General features: G+C 35.1%; 1 protein-coding gene across 1 annotated transcript in view; it reads left to right on the top strand.

The window, feature by feature from the left end:
• LOC129685553 (prolactin-7A1-like) overlaps positions 1-8,892 on the top strand; it is an 11,407-nt gene extending 2,515 nt beyond the window's left edge. The window contains exons 2-7 of the mRNA XM_055619072.1: positions 1,150-1,325; positions 2,121-2,159; positions 3,410-3,442; positions 4,921-5,028; positions 6,706-6,885; positions 8,674-8,892. Of these exons, the coding sequence (XP_055475047.1) occupies positions 1,150-1,325; positions 2,121-2,159; positions 3,410-3,442; positions 4,921-5,028; positions 6,706-6,885; positions 8,674-8,892 (755 nt within the window). The remainder of the gene's footprint in view (positions 1-1,149; positions 1,326-2,120; positions 2,160-3,409; positions 3,443-4,920; positions 5,029-6,705; positions 6,886-8,673) is intronic.
• The last annotated feature ends 2,334 nt before the right edge of the window (positions 8,893-11,226 follow it).

Here is an 11,226-nt window from a genome sequence, read left to right as displayed (position 1 = left end):
TCTTCTTCTTCTTCTTCTTCTTCTTCTTCTTCTTCTTCTTCTTCTTCTTCTTCTTCTTCTTCTTCTTCTTCTTTTATTTTTAATGAAGAAGACAGGGGAGTTTGCTCTGAGACTGTGTCTCCTAGGACTATCAGAAGCTATACCTATGAAGTCTCACCAACATAATTGCTTAAACAAGAGCTGAATAAAGACAAAATAATAGACATGCTAACATGGATGTGGTAAATCCTAGGAGGCCTCAATTCTACACAAATAACTACAGGCAACTTAAGCATGACAACAGTGGGAGAAACAATCTTACTCTGGGGAAAGCACACCAACTGGTTATCTAATACCATGTGGTCCTCCCTGAAAATCTTACATACAAGCAACATTACACAGGTTGTATTTATTTATATATGAATACACATAGACATATATGTATGTATACATTTGTATGTATATATGTACAAAGAAACAATCAATGAAAAAAAGAGGACGGATTTTTAAACAAGAGCAAGGAGAGGTATATGGGAGTGTTTGGGAGGAGGAAAGTGGGTAAATATCATGACCATGTTAAACTCTCAGAAATTAAAGAAAAAATTGAAACCTTGGTTGGTGTGTCAGTCTCTGGAAGACCACCTGAGCTCATATTTTTTTGGGGGCTTTGTTGGTTTCCTTTTGGAGCTCCTGTCCCCTCCTTGTCCTTCTGTCTCTCCCCTTTTTCTATAAGACTCCCTGTGCTCTGCCCAAAGTTTGGCTGTAAGTCTCATCATCTGCTTTGATCCCCTGTTGGGTGGAGTCTCTATAGTAGGCTTCCATCCTATTACCTCTCTTCCATTGCTTCTGCTTTCTACCTTGTTTGCCATTCTGAATAAGATTTAAGCATCCTCCCTAGGGTCCTCTTTGTTGTTTACTTTCTTTAGGTCCATAGATTTTAGTATGGTTTTCCTATATTATACAGCTAATACCTGTTTTTAAGTAAGTACAAGGACCATGCATGGAAAGGACCTAGACCCTCTGCTCAGATGCAACCCATAGGCAGCTCAGTCTCCATGTGAGATCCTGAGTAAGGGGATCAGGTGCTGTCTCTGTCATGAACTCAGTTGCCTGCTCTTTGATCACTTCCCCCTGGCAATGGATCTGAATGGCCCTTGTTTGTGTTAGCAGGGGCACTTCTGCTGCTGGTGGTGTCAAACTTCCTTTTATGGGAGAATGTGGCTTCTGTGGCATTGGGCAGCAGTAACACTGAGGATGATCAACAATCACTCAAGGATCAGTTTCATAATACCTTGGCACTTTCTCAGACTATCAATGACCAGAACATGAAATTGCGCAAGATATTTGTAAGTACTTCACTTACATCTGTTTGTTTGTTTGTTTGTTTCATACAGCAACCTCCCTGTCTAAGGTTGCCTGTAGCACATTTATAGTTATTGTTAGCCAAATTTGTAATAATTTGCCTTTATAATAATAAATTAAAGCAGCAGCGATTGAAAAATGAAGTAAGAAAAATGGGATAAGCTTCATAAAAATCTCAATAATTTTTGAAGAGTTCAATTAACTTGGGAATTCTTTTTGCACTTATCTTTCAATTTTCTTAAATTTCAATTTGTGGCCTAAAAATCTAATAGCCACAGTAGAGGAAGAGATCTGACTTCTTTATACTTCTTTAAGTGTCTTTACTTAACATACAGCACCACAGCCACAGAGGAGAAATGTATTGCAGTCAGTCACACGGAATGAATGAAACTGGTTTAAATTGTGGTGATATGGCAAGAGCAAAAGCCAAAAGAAAGAAACAAACCAAAACAAATAAAAATAAAAACAAACAAATATATCCACCAGCTTCTCAAATGGTTAAACGCTGAAAGTTTTTTTTTTTAAAGAGCTACAAAAGAGGTACAATGCATAAGTTTATTCACTTGGAAGGCTGGTTTAGAAGTGAAAAGGGTACTCTGTTTCTGAAGGCTTCATGCTTTCTGCTTAAGGAAACCGCAGACAAGGTTTCTATACAGAAAAGGGGATCCAGAGAATGTATGTTTTTTGCATTAAATATGTATATATGTCACCATTTAACTCACTAGTGTTTGTTTGTTTTGTTTGTTTGTTTGTTTGTTTGTGTCATCATCCTGTCTCAGACCATCAGTGAGTTATCTGCAAAAATTTTTGATAACTTTGTAAGTACTTACTTCCATCTTCTTTCTATCCCAAAACCTTCATGTTAATGACTTTGTTTGAACTTATCACGGGAAAGAATTAAATCCCAGTTTCAAATAATATATTTCCATTGATAAAAGAAAGTGCCAGCCAGACAAAAACAGAAAAAGAGTAAGAAAACTTCAGGAAATCTCGGGCATTTATGGAATCCAATGGTTTTTTGAGGTCCTTCTCCCCTTTTTAATTGTTGTTGCTTCATTTAAAAACTATCTTTGCACTTGCAAAATAATGTTGTAATAGTTGAGTCCAGTGAATAATTCTAACTCCATGATTCTGCTTCTATGCCAGTCTCTTTGGCAACTTTTGTTAGCACACTGGAGATATCCAATAAAGAAGAAGTATATATATATTTTTTTAATTTTATTTTTTTCTTATCAGTTACATTTTATTAACTCTGTATCCCAGCCGTGTCCCGATCCCTCATTCCCTCCCAGTCCCTTCCTCCCTCCCTCATCTCCACCGTGCCCCTTGCCAAGTCCACTGATAGGGGGAACCTCCTCCCCATTCATCTGATCCTGTTTTATCAGGTATCTTCAGGACTGGCTGCAAAGCTCTCCTCTGTGGCCTAACAGGACTGCTCCTCCCTTGTGGGGTGGGGAGGTTAAAGAGCCAGCTGTTGAGTTCCTGTTAGAAATAGTCCTTGTTCCCCTCACCATGGGAAACTAATTGGTCACTGAGCTACCACAGGCTACCAATTGGTTACTGAGTTACCACAGGCTACATCTGAGCAGAGGTTCTAGGTTACATTCATACATGGTCCTTGGTTGCATGTCAGTCTCAGAAAAGACCCTGTGCCCAGATATGTTTGGTCCTTGTGGAACTCCTATCCTAAGAAGAAGTATATTACAGTAAGTCAAAGAGCATAAATAGAATGAATCTAAAAGGAGATCATTCAAGTGGAGGAAAGAGTGAGTAGAAACAACATATTAGCTTTTCATTATATCCTAAATGCTGGAATCATTTAAATCTTATTTAAAGGTGTCTGATGCAGAAGTTTGTTCACTAGAATGGCTGATTTAGAAAAGAAACAGGTTCTGTGTTCCTGAGGACTGCATGTGATCTGTTCAAGGACAGTTAGTGTCAAGGAGGAGACATAAGATATGGTTTTAATACCAAGTGGGCACCCAGAGAATGTCTCCTTTTGAAATAAATATGCATTTGTGTTGTCTGTTTACTCACTTTTTAAATCTTTCCCTCCATCCTGATACAGTTAAATTCATCACTAGTCTCACTTGACCAGTTTGTAAGTACCTCATTTATTTTTATTTTTTTCTTCCCAAATGCCTTCATGCTAATGACATTACTTGAACATAAGAGAGAACATCAAAGACCAAGTGTCAAGTAACACATCCTCAGGTGTATTATGATATTTTATTATTGTATTATCATACAAGAGAGCCTCTGGCATAAAAAGAAAAATGAGAATCTTGAAGCTTGTCAAATTTGCCTTGGTTAATTTTCTATAAATTTATTTATTTTCTAATTAAAAATTGTAACTGTGACCTAAAAGTATATGTGTTGTTGTAGCTAGGGAAGAACTCTGATATCTGAATTTAGTTTTTTAAGAAGCAAGAAAATATTGGTATTTTTCACTAACTTCACTGCAGATACCCAACAATTTGAACTGCACTGTAGTCAGTTAGGTATAGGAACTGCAGCAATCCAAACGGAAACCACTTCAAGAAGGAAGAAACACACTAGTTTATTTTCATGAACCCCCAATGCTAGGATTCCTTTTGGAGCATTACAGTGCTGGAGTTCATTCGGTAGGGGGGCTGACTGACAAGTGAAAAATAGGCTCCCTCCTCTGTTATCTGTTCAAGGTCAGTCAACATAAAGGAGAAAAAAAAAAGCATAAGGCTTCAATGAAACAATGGACATAAAAACAAATGTGTCTTTGCATTTGGCATAGATATGTAATTATGGTCTTTTTACACATAATTTCTCATTTCTTATTCTTTATTCACCCTCTTTGAAATTCTTAACATTCCTAGTAATACATTAAACATTTACACAGTAGATGATTATCAATTTTAAATAAGTTATTAATAGTATATTTGAAGTATACTATTTAAAATATATCAATCAATATATAAACATTAATTAATATTTTGTTGACTTTTATTTCATTGCTTTTTATTCGCTTTTAAAAAAGTCTTTGTTATATCTATTTTTGTCAAACTTGACACAATTCCAGTCAGGATTTATGATTAACAGTGGATGGAAAAGGGTTATATATTCACTTTTAATAGGAAGAAAACATATACTTAATAAAAGCAAGATAAAAGATCCACATCAATTTGGAAGCAAATACAGGAAGCAAGATATTAATGAATATAGGTACAATATACCATGACACATGGCCCAGATTCTAAAGAGAGATGATCTTTATGATGCTTTGTAATATCTAGTTCTGTTGTTTTCAAGGCTTCATTTCAATATAGAAAAATATTGTGAAAATTAATAAAAATTAATAAAAGAGTAAATATGGAAAAAGGTTGGGTGTTTGACATTTAGATAAAAAAGTAAACGAGATTACAAATCGAATTAAGAAGAAAAGAATCAATGTATTCTTATTAAGTTCTTAATCTTACTTAGATTTTATGTAGATTTCATTTGTAAAACACACGAATCTATTGAGCACATTAATATTAAGGTTGTGGGTTCAGTGGCTTATTTTCCAGAGTTTGATTAACTGAATATTTATTTTGATATATGCAGATGTTTATGTTTCTTGGGGAACAGAAATTACTGGTTAAGAATCTTACCTCCTGCCACAATTATTCCATCAAAACTCCAGAAAACATGGATGATGCTCAAAGTACCTCTGTGAGTCTTTAGTTGTTTTTCACCTAAACAGTTGAAGTAGTAGACTGTATTTGCTAGTCATGCTGCAGGTTTCTGCTAAGTACTACCACAGATGTGAAAATCACACCTACAGGAAAATGGAGCGAGAAGAAACAACAAAAAGTCATATTAAAGACTTGACAAAAATAAGCAAATGTTCAGTAATATTTTAACAGGTCCTTAAACTATCCATTAAGAGGGTTTTAGTTTAATGATATCTCACTACTAGACTTAAATGCAAACACAACTGTGTTCCTTGTATGTTACCAGTGAGTGGCAAATATCACAATGTTGACCATCATTCTCAAGTCTCCTGGATTTTCAAGACTCTTCTGATTCTACTTCTATTTACTTGCCTATTCATTTCTTCATGACTTTTGTGATTTCTGCTGTTTTAACTGAAATCTCTGAATAAGGGCTTGCCATAAATACCATAATGCTCCTCAGAATGAGCCATGCTCTCAGTTGTAATGAGAAGGTCTATATATCACTGCAGCTGTAATTGTAACTATTATGATATTTCCTTAAGATTCCTTTCCGTAACTTATTCTCAAATGAACTGATTTAAGCATCTTGTGAAAGCAATAAGATAAAAAAGGAATAAAAATATTTCTAGACATGTATTCCATGGCTAGGCACTTCCCAAAGTGCTTTACTGACATTGCTCCAATTACCACTCACAAAAACTAGCAGAGGTAAGGAGACTGAGGTATTGGAAGGTTTTATGGGACTTGGACCTTCAAACTTCTCCACCAGAATTAGTGTCTGGGCCCCATCCAACTCAAGTCTTCACTCTTGTTCATATGCAGCAATGAGTCAAGGAGATTAAGGAGATTATATTACCAACATGGTTGTATCTTCTTCTTTCCATCATTCATTTTCCCTATTTCTACCACAATGTCTACTGGATTCCTTTCTAGGCTTTTCATTATCTCTATAATAGCTAAAGATATCAGCACATGAAGCATTTTAAATTAGGAATGCTGAGACACACACTAGAAAGTTAAAATTCCATTATTATTTCTATTCATTCTGTTATTAAAGACAATGGTATACCACTGTTCCATTTTTTTGACAATCATATGTTCCAACAAATGTGCTGCTCTGCTAGAGGAAAAAGAGAAGTACTCTAGACTGAGGAAACCACACTTAATAATGTCAGTTTATCTTCACAGAATATTGTTTTTACTGTCTTAAAAAAACTAAAAATAAGTATGAATGTGAACAATCTACTTTATTAGTGTTATGAGTCTGAGTTAAATATCTTGCCATTGGGGACATTGGAGATATCTATTTTTCCTGAATAAGAACACCTACTAGTTCCCAGAAAATTCTTGGGTTCCCATGGAGAAGTAAAATAATGAAGTATGAAAGAGCTTACAGGGACAGTATATGGTATAATTTAATATGAAAAAGACGATAAATAAAATAAATAGGATATTAGAAATAATAGCTAACAACATACTTTATTTCATAATGGTAAATTACTGATTGTTTATATTTTATTAGTCTATATTATTTCACTTTCTCAAAAACTTCTACTTTCTCATAAAAGTAACAAATGTATATTTAATTCAGCCTGTCTTGTAGAAAACCAAACTAACTAATCCTTCTTTATATTACTTATCTTAATATAATTGCTGAAACATGGTTGCTTAGCTTGAAGAATTTCCAATACTGATACTCAGTAGAGTGCTGGCTTGGAAAGACACTCTTAAAAATCTACTGACAGTACTCGGAAGTATACCAGGAACTGATGATGATGTCATATCTTTAGTCAAAGACATTGAGAGGAAAAATGCAAAGCTTCTGAAAGACACCAAGAGTATACTCAGCTCGGTGAGTATAGTTCTTACCTTTCACATTTCTTATTCATGATTAAGAAGACTTTTGCAATGGATATTACATTTTGAAAGACTCTGCAAGAACAAAATTTGGCACTTAATCTTGTAGGCTCTTTCAGAACTAATGCATAAGGGTAAAGTATCAGTTTTTCATAGAAATTTGAGAAGTTCCTATTTTTCTAGACAGAGTGAAATATTCCTGCCTACTTCTTCAGAGACTCTTATCACAATTATGCCAGCCAATTAGTATTCATTTTGAAGGACAGACACAGGCCTATGCTCAAGTATCAAATTCTGGTCCTCCATCTTCAGAGTCATAAAAAGACAAATTTTATCTGAAGTCAATTAAATTTGGTTAAAGGTGTATAGTAGTTTTGTTTTTACTTGTAGATGGCTGACAGATTTATAGAACCACCTATAGTGGTTCTATAGGTGCTAGAGTAGTGAAAATCTACGTTATTGCTGCAGTTTCATAAAAATGTGTTTTTCTTTGTGATAACAGATTTCCTTTTCTTGAATTTTTTTATTTAAAATATTTGTCATGCAATATATTTTGATCATATCCTTTTTTATGCTTTAAAAATCATATACCTTTACTCATTACATTTACTAATTATAAAAAATCATGGATAAGGCAATTTGTAGAAAAGACATAGAAAGACTTCAGTCTTATTTTTGTCACAGTTATTCTATTCTTTGCCTTCCACAACTCTTTCAGATTCTTTCTACCATATTATCAACCCAACTCTGACTCTCCTTTTCTCCCTATCTCCCTCATAAATCAAGAAAGACAACAAAAAGAAAAAATGAAAACAGACAGGGAAACTAAGAAAAATAAGTAAGACAAAATAGTAAGACAAAAATACCCAAAGAAAACCAAAGATCCCCTCCCACAAAGAAAAAAAAAAACAAACAAAAAAACATGGAGTATGCTCTGTGTTGTCCAATTACTCTTGGGCATGAAGGCTGACCTAGAGTGCAGATGATACTCCCAATGATACTCTTTTGGAGAAAACGGATTTTTCTCCTTTTCATCATATCAGTTGTAAATAATTTCTTAGTTAGGGAATAGGAGATTGTGTTCACCTTCCCTTCCCAGTGCTGCGATTTTTGTCTGGGTTGAACCTGTGCAGCTCTTGTGTATGCTGTCAAGGCTCTGTTGGTTTATGTGTATATCAGTCTTATTATATCTTGAAGATGCTGTTTCCTTAAAGTCACCTACCACTTCTGTCTCTCACCATTTTTTAACCCCCTCCTTCATATAGATACTAAATCCCTGATAGGATGAATTTAATGAAGGCATCCTATTTAGGTTGAGTGGTTGAGAGTTTCTTGGTCTCTGCACATTGCTTAATTGTATATCTCTTTGTTAATTACTATCTACTGTAAGAAGAAAGTCTCTGATGAAGCTTAAGAGATACTCTTATCTATGTATATCACAGTATTTTATTGCAATGCTCATTTAGAAGAAGACTAGTGGTAGGATTTGCCCTTAGATCCATGTCCTCTCTAGTCTTAGGTTCTAGGCTTCATATGCAGGGGCAAGTACAGGTCCTATCTCATGAAGTGATTCTTAGATCCAATCAAAGTGTGGATGATAAAATTCCATAAATTTTTTGGAACTGTTTGATCAGTATATCTTGCAGCTCATCTTAAACCAGATACCCCTGATAAATAAGGTTTGTGGTTTTATCATTTCCCTAAGTGTTATTAATATCTAGAAAGCAGAGAAAAAAGAAAATACAAGCTGTAAAGAATAATCAGTTATCACTTTGGTCCTTAGGTTTATGGAACTACAGAAAATGTGGATTATCCCCTCTGGTCTGGTTTTGAAGACTTTCAATCATCTGATGAATTATCTCAATTTATTGCTCTTTGTAAATTATCCTACTGCTTGCATGTTGATATACAAACAGTTGACCTTTATCTCAAGCTCTTGAGTTGTTTGGTAGTTGGTGATAGTGATATCTGCTCATCCTTAAGCAGTACCAAAGCTCCATGATGCTGTTTCATTTTAAATAGTCTTATTTTTATACATTGAAAAGGTATGCATGAATATAATGTGTTCCTTTTAAAAGAAAAATAAACATTGTATAAATAACAAAATTAAAAAAAGTGTTGCTAACTTTTATTCATTTAATATTTAATGTATTAGTATCTTTAAGAAATTTGATTGGCAAATGGGATAATCCACAACTCACCATATTGCTGTTGATATTAAATTATCAGAACCAGAGAATAAAGTCACAGTTGAAAATATTTCCACGTCATTAAGAACATGTGACTATTGGCATGCCTCCAGAAAGTAATTCAGTTTGCAATTCAGGTCCTATCCTGTTAACATATGGCCTAGTCACTCACTAGGTCCTGCCAAGCAGGTATACCATGAGCTCTGCTTTAGCTTTGTTATGTATTCTCTTTTATCCCTAAGTTACCTGCACTCACCACAGTCCCCAAAGAGAACCTCCATTTCATCACATTTGGTGGTCCAATCTCATCTTAGGAGCCTTACACAAGCCTTCCCAGGCTTCAGGTTTGGGTCAAGGTTCCCATCATGTGTGCATATCCAGCTTCTTCTGTCCTTGAAGCCTTTTCCTATCACCGCTGCCAATATATTCTCTCCAGGTACAACCAGGCTGGCACACAGTGTGCTCTGACCTAGCCTGGTGAATGTATACTCTTGTCCCTAAGCTTCCTCAGCTAATACAAATCTACCACTTTAATAGACCAGAATAGCTCCTGACTGCATTGTAAAACATAGCCATATACTCCCTGGGCTCCCTCCCCTTGTCAAAGAAACTGCCCAATCTCAAATTTCTCTGTACTCATAGATTGCTGCAGCTCTCAGGCCTTATTAAAGCATTTTCTTTGTGCAGTGCATGGTGGCAAGGGAAGGCATTCTCAAATAATAAAAGTCCAAAGAACAAGAACTACTGGGATGCCTTACCCACCAAGGGGAAATCTATATCACCCCAAACTGAGGTATGACTTTGGAAGAACAGGGCAGAAAAATTTTGATGAGATAGAGGCTGAGCAGTACCAGAGCAAAATACTGACTTTTTGACACTGATATAGCCCGTTAATTCAAGGCACACGTGCTGGCTTATACTAGAACTGCACAATAGTATTAGTTACAGTAGTGGTAGTAATTAATAATGTAAAATATCTTCTTTTGTTATAGTCAAATATCCCTAAGTTACCTGCACTCACCATTTTCCTAAAAAAAGGAATCCATTTTACCCCACTCAGTGGTCGGTCTAGTCTTAGGCGCCTTACTCATGCTTTCCAGGCTTCAGGTATTGGACAGGATTCACGTCATGTGTGCATGATCAGCCTGTTCTGTCTGTCAAAGCTTTTAAAGCTTTTCCTGTCACGCCATGCCATTTTCTTCTCTCCAGGTACAGCCATGCATTCTTTTAGATAGGTTAGGTCCTAAAGGTCTCCTGGCAATACCAGCCTTCTCTAGGATACATTCTTGAATAATTCATACCTCAGGAACCTCAGTATCAAGGAACCACTCATATTAGTCCTGAAATCATCAAGTTCAGTCCTCACCAAGACTGACATTTTTGTCCCATATGTCATGTAAACAACAGATTAAACTTAAAAGTAGAAAAAGGCAGTAGTTCATTCCAGAACTATATAACGGATATATATTTTTCTTCAACTACCCTCTTTTTGCTTCTCCATGTGACTTTTACTGCAATAAAACACTTAATCTTGTTACAATGCATGAAGAAAATATATCCAAACATATCTCTTGTAGAACTGCAGTAGCTAACATGTATAAATTATCTTGGCCAGGACAAATGGGAATCCACGCCTCTGTCTGGAATTTTACAATCCTAACTTCCTCCCAAATATTCATTCAACATTCTAAATAAAAGATGACCAGCAAATACAAACATTGAGTGATGGTCCTTTTGGTGGTTAGGTTCATGCCAGGTTTCAATAAAATAAGGAGGGTCCTGTTTTAGGGGCTGGTGTCTTTGCAAGAGTCCAGTGAGTCACACATAATGAGTGAAGAATATTGTATATTGGTAATAGAAATCCCTATTCTAGAATGTTCATTTTAAAGTATATGGAATAATCTGGTTTACGTATATAAACAAATACATCATTGTTTATCAGGGAATTTACATGTAAATTAAATTTAAACAATATTGATGTTATAAACACACAGTTATATTTAAGTTTCATTATGTACATGCATAAACTTTGAAATAACAATGACTAGTAAACACTATACCTTATATTTCTTAATCAAAAATTCATACACTGATAAATTATAATAAAATCTCACAATAGAGCCCTTTTGGGGAAAGTATAAATCTCA

Source organism: Psammomys obesus, unplaced genomic scaffold, assembly GCF_907164565.1.
Source record: "Psammomys obesus unplaced genomic scaffold, mPsaObe1.curated_primary_1811, whole genome shotgun sequence".
Lineage (NCBI taxonomy): Eukaryota > Metazoa > Chordata > Mammalia > Rodentia > Muridae > Psammomys > Psammomys obesus.
The sequence above is the reverse complement of the archived record's forward strand: the minus strand, read 5'-3'. Positions and strand labels throughout refer to the sequence as shown.